The sequence below is a fragment of the Phalaenopsis equestris genome, unplaced genomic scaffold (assembly GCF_001263595.1).
Source record: "Phalaenopsis equestris unplaced genomic scaffold, ASM126359v1 Scaffold001247, whole genome shotgun sequence".
Lineage (NCBI taxonomy): Eukaryota > Viridiplantae > Streptophyta > Magnoliopsida > Asparagales > Orchidaceae > Phalaenopsis > Phalaenopsis equestris.
In genome coordinates this window covers 270,327-276,348 of record NW_018165686.1, presented here as the reverse complement: position 1 = coordinate 276,348, position 6,022 = coordinate 270,327, and the positions used below count along the sequence as shown (strand labels likewise).

The following is a 6,022-nucleotide window of genomic DNA, read 5'->3' as shown; positions in this document are numbered from 1 at the left end:
TTCTCCATAATAAAATTCATCTTTTCATTCATAAGAAGGGTATTTTTTGTAAATATCAAGATTTAAGTGCGAGATACATAAATGCATAATAATAGATGTTACGTCTTTTCTAATGCACTTTTATTAAAAAAATTATTTAATTTACTATATTCTTAATAGAGAATTTTAATTTGCCAATATAAGTGTTATTTATATAACTATAATTATGATGTTAAAAATTTAAATGTTATTTAAATTATTAAAAAAATAATTTTTATTTGTATAAATATGCAAATAAATAAAATATTTTAGTATGTATAATATATGTAAATACCCCCCTTTTATTTTTTATTTTAATTTTTTGGCAAATGATAAATGTCTTACTGCAAATTTCTCCCCGCTATAAAGACAATATGCAGTAGCGGTGAACCCTCCGTCAAAACCCCTCTCTTCCCTTCTCACTCACTCGGCAGCCATGGCGGCCCCCGCCCGGCCCATGACCCTATCCAGAAGCTTCTCTCCATCATCAGCTCCCCCCTTCTCTGGTTCGGACATCTCGTCGAGTTTTTCCTCAACTTCTTCTCCCTCAACGGCGGATTCTTCGGCATCCTTCCCCGCTTGCTCACATGTCCACTTTGATCACTCCCTTCTTCTTTTTCTTACCATTTCCTTTAGGTTTTAGTCGGTATTGCATCTTCTTCTGATTGATTGCTTGGTTGTTGTTATTGTTGGATGCAGTTTCTGTGGTGATTCCGAGAAGGCACGCGGCTAATTTCAGATCTATTATCTGTCACATTGATGGACGATATGAGCTATTTAGGAGCATTTTTCTGAGCGATTATACTTCGATAGAGCCGATTCCAGGGCTGGACATCAATCCCTTCTGCCTCTCGATGATGGCGGCGAAGCTCGCCTATGAGAACGGGGCTTTCATCGAAAACCAAGTCAAAAAATACTGGAAGGTGCAGATTAAATAAACCCCCTCTCTTTTTATTTATCTTTTTTAATATTTTGATGCAGATCTTAAAATTAGAGAAATATTAGATTTTATATGGTTCCTGTTCTAGGAAATTAATTAATATTAGTTTTTTATTTAAAATTCTCTGTATTATGGCTAGATGTAGCATCCTTTGTCATGTTGGTGGTGTTGAGTCGAGTCGAGTCGAGTCCGTGCAACTCTTGACTTGAGATTGATTAATTATCGAGTTCGAGCTCAAACTGTAGCTTAAGACTACTACTTCATGTCCATCTGTGTAGTATGAAAAAAATAAATATGAATTTAATTTATTGTTATAAGCAAAATTATTTATGGAATGGGCAATGAAGAGATTATATAATTTTTTTTAAAAAAAATTAATGACAAAAATCTTAAAATTTTATTTTTTTTTAGTTTATTTTATATTAATATGCATTTCAATAAATAAGCTCACTCAGCTGACGTGTTTCGTTTAGTTAGATCTGATTTGAGCTCGGCTTGTTAGCTCATTGAGCTTAGCTCATGAGCCATTTTTTGAGTCGAGCTTAATCTGGCTTATGAGGTGGCTTTGCTCACATACGCCCTTAGGAGAGGCAAAAATTTTACTGTGCGGACTCCTGACGTAGCTCTATTTACGGCGCAGGGTATTCATGAGTTATTTTCAAATTATTTTTGAGTTATTTTCCATAATCCGAAAATAACCCAGAAATAACCCAAATTATTTCGGGATTAAAAATAACCCAGAAATAACCTGAAAATAACTCACTTTAGGCCACCACCGCACGTAGTGATACGTCAGGTGTCCGGACAAAAAAATGCGCGCCAGGAGAGCACCCCCATAGTTAAATCTAATATTATTATAAATTATTTTCTATTTTAGTAGACAACAATCAATAAACTAAAAATATTTTTTTTTTTTTTGCAAAAAAAAAAAAAAATTGGGGCAATTACATACATACCGCACAATTCTTAAATGTAATTACAACTCTAATATCTAAAATTTTATATTTTCATCTACATGCATGCCTTTTAAACCATTGACATAGATAAGGTGCGTGAAATCTGTAAATGAATTATTAAAGCATCATGTGCTGCACGCCATCAGTTGAAATAATTGTTTTAGTTAAGGGGTAGTGTGTCAAATACCCATGTCATTTTCGTATTAATTTTTGTAATTAATTAATACTCGTTTTGTTAAAGAATTGTTAGTAATAATTAGTTAACCTAACTTTTTATTTATTTATTTGTTTGCAGATGCATTTTGTCAGATTCTTCAACTGTTGGAACAGTAAGTGTACCTCCAGCGCCTTAAAAAAGCTTAAAATAAAATAAAATAATAAATTATTCATCAAATAATTATAATGCAGAGGTCACATGATCCATGCTTGTCATTTTTAAAGGCATTGACGTCATTTTACAGGCTGGTTTAATAATAATTGCTAAAATAATTAGTTTGTGGGCCCCTTAAGGATAGCAATTCAATTTTTAATTTTATAAATTTTAATATATATATATAAAATTCATAAAAAGATAAAAAAGTGAGCATATAACGTGTTTATTTTAAAATAGCTTGTAACTTTAATTTAAAAAAAAATTAAGAAGATTAAAAAAAAAAGAAATTTTTATATTTGAAAAAGGAACTCAAATTTCACTTATTAGGAATAATTGCATGCAAACAATCAGAAAGATTGATATTTAGGAATGTCACAGTCCGGAATATTGATATTTATGAATGTCACGATCAAATTATTGAGAATTCCATAAAAATGAAAATTATTATTATGCTTTTATCATAAATTTTAATATTGGAGGGTGAATTTAAAAATTAGATGAAAGAGAGTGATTGATTTGTAAATAACAAGTTTTGCGTTGTCTTTCTCACTCGAACACAAGCGAGTCTGTGCTCGCTCGCTTGTGTTCGGTTCGTTAAAAATATCACTATTCATATTCTACTAGTTCATATTTCGAACATAAAAAAATGTTTGTGTTCAGCCCGTTAGCTTAATGAGCCAAACACGAACGAGAACGAGTTACTCGTGAACAATCATTTTAACAATCCTCATCACGTAATAAATCGTATAATTTATATCAAAATATCATTTTAATAAATAATTTTGATTGATTAAATCTTTGTAGTCTACTATTCATTCTTTTTCTTCCAGAATTTTTGAAGGTGAAAGGAACCCAAGCCTTCATCTGCTGCGACAAAGCCGACGACGCCAATGTCATCGTCCTCGCCTTCCGCGGCACGGAGGCCTTCAACGCCTTCGACTGGATAACAGACGTGGATCTCTCATGGCTCAGCATGGGGAAATACGGCAAAGCCCACCTGGGCTTCATGAGAGCTCTCGGCCTCCAAGACGAGAAGGACATCGAAAAAGGTTTCCCCCGCGAGCACCCCGAGCTCGACGAAGGCAGGTTCATCGCCTACTACGCCATTCGGGAGACGCTGAGAGAGCTGCTGGAGAAGCACAAGCGAGCCAGAATCATCATCACCGGCCACAGCCTCGGCGGCGCTCTGGCGATACTGTTTCCGGCGATATTGGCCATGCACGAGCAGCAGGATATCATAGACAGAATCCATGGGGTCATGACTTACGGCCAGCCGAGGGTTGGAGATGCGGAGTTTGGCCGAAATGTGTCGGCGGTGCTGAAGTCGAAGTATCATAGGATGGTTTACAGGTATGATATTGTGCCTAGGGTTCCGTTTGATAAGCCGCCCGTGGCTCTGTTCAAGCATTTTGGGACTTGCATTTACTTCACCAGTTGGTATGAGGGGAAGGTCAGTCTGCTGCTTCTTCTACTCTTTGGGGCTGTTTAAGTTGGATGTATAAAGTCGTGGATTTGATAAATCTGAATTTCATCTCTGGAACTAGAATTTTTCAAACAGTTTTATCAGATTTACATGATTTAATAAATCTGTTGCCAATTAATTCTGTTTTTAACTCATTAATGATTTAGTAAATCTGGTATTTACTATATCCTAACGAGTTAAATCTCATATTTTGGGGTGTTGTCTGGCAACGGATTTACCAGAGGATTTATGAAGGATTTAAGTGGAGTCCTGCTAGATGGTTATTTTGGACAAAATAAATTCCTGGATGTATAATTTTCTGCTTTTAACTCATTAATGATTTAGTAAATCTGGAATTTACTATATCCTAACGAGTTAAATCTCATATTTGGGGGGTTGTCTGGCAACGGATTTACCAACGGATTTATGAAGGATTTAAGTGGAATCCTGCCAGATGGTTATTTTGGACAAAATAAATTCCTGGATGTCGTAAATTCAGATTCTATCGATTTCGATTGTAAATCAGGGATTTACTAAATGTCATGAATCAGTGGATTTAACTTTGTGGACTAGGATTGAAAACAGTGACAGAATTTAGTAAATCAGTTGCCAGACAATTTTCTAGATTTTAATCTGGATTTTCAGTATGTACTAAATCCTAATAACTTAAATCTGATGTGTTACCTCGTTATATGTATTACTTAGTGATGTTATTTGATGGCAGGTGGTGGAGGAATCTCCGAACCCTAATTATTTTCATCCATTGTTCTTGTTCTCCATGTACTTGAGTGCAGTGGGGGACTTAACCAGGGCTTTCTTGTTGGGATTACTTCTGAAGGATTTTGAGGAGGGGTACGTCTCCCTTCTGTTTCGGACTTCAGGGCTTCTCATACCAGGAATTGCGTCTCACAGCCCAAGAGATTATGTTAATGGTGGAACGATGGCCAAAATAATTGCTCAGAAGATCTTGAACAGTGAGACATGAAGAAGGGTGAAGTCGGGCAAAGGTTTGATGATCCGACGTTTTTTTTATAAAAATGTCCAATAAATATCATAGCTTGCTCAAATTTTAAAGCATTTTGATTGGTTATGATAAGATCTGAAGTGCTTTGAGATTTGTGTAGAATGATGTCATGATGTTTGGAAGATTTTGGTTGTCTATACTTGGCTTGATGTAATGAAAAACGCAGCTTTTATCAAGAGTTTATGTTCTGTTTTTGCAATGCAATGAAGTTCACTGTGATAATTTTTCAAGGCAGTTTATGCTCTGATTATTCAACATATATTAGCAGTAATGTACTGCTTTATGTTATGGAATTTGATTGAATTTTAGATGGTAGGAATTTATCACTATAAACTTAGAAAACATATTGTTGGGAGAATGTTGATGAACCCGATCAAGATTTTATGGTTTCATTATCTCGGGTTATCATTGACTTTAATTTATTTAGTTAGAGGAGGTAGTCAAACCAACCTGATATAAATAGACCTTGTAGACTTAGGGGATGCTTGTTAAAGACGACTAATTTGAGTTTGGAAGTTGAAAATTGATTAGTACTGGCTTGAGATGAATTTCACCAAGTCTTCGCATAATTATATACTTTAATGTAGATAATCAAATTTTTATATGCTACAATCTTGTCATATTCAAAAAGTGCAAGGAAAAAGCAAAGATTATTCTTTATGATTTTTTGAGGATGATGATCTTCTTTTAACTTCATAAGACATAGTTTTGTTTATTTGTTTTATTGAAATTTCCACATATTTTTGAAACTATAAGTGTTTTTTTGAAAATATGCCATAAATGGTTGGGGTCAAGCATAGAGCATTCAATCGTTTTCATTGTTTTTTTTTACTTCAACAGCTGGCATCTATTGATTGAGGCCACACCATTGATCCATTATATATATATATATATAGATATATATATGGGTGTGTGCGATCCGTGATCTGTTAGTAGAACAACTTTTTTGAAGGTCGTAAGTCCCCTCAGGTCATGGGTTCGAATATCCCGTGCGTAGAGTGTGGTACTCAAATATTTAGCATACCTAGGAATGATCAGGGCTCATTTATTAACATCCAGTCATTCATTTTATATATATATATATATATATATATATAACTGTTCAGTTATACTAGGGCTGTCAAAAAAGCTCGTTGTTCGCGAACAGTTCGTGTTCGGTTCGTCAATGAGTTCGTGTTCGATTCGTTCGATAAGTAAACGAGACAAACACGAATAAATTTTTTTCGTTCGGTTAGTTAAACGAACCAAA

At 34.6% G+C, this 6,022-nt stretch overlaps 1 protein-coding gene across 1 annotated transcript; it reads left to right on the top strand.

The window, feature by feature from the left end:
- Window positions 1-483: 483 nt before the first annotated feature.
- On the top strand, window positions 484-5,003 carry LOC110033655 (the record flags this gene model as incomplete). Its single annotated transcript, XM_020737707.1, is given in 5 exon segments — window positions 484-607; window positions 718-941; window positions 2,210-2,243; window positions 3,118-3,737; window positions 4,474-5,003. Coding segments are annotated over 5 exon segments (1,263 nt in total), but the record flags the coding sequence as incomplete, so codon positions are not given.
- Window positions 5,004-6,022: the final 1,019 nt, after the last annotated feature.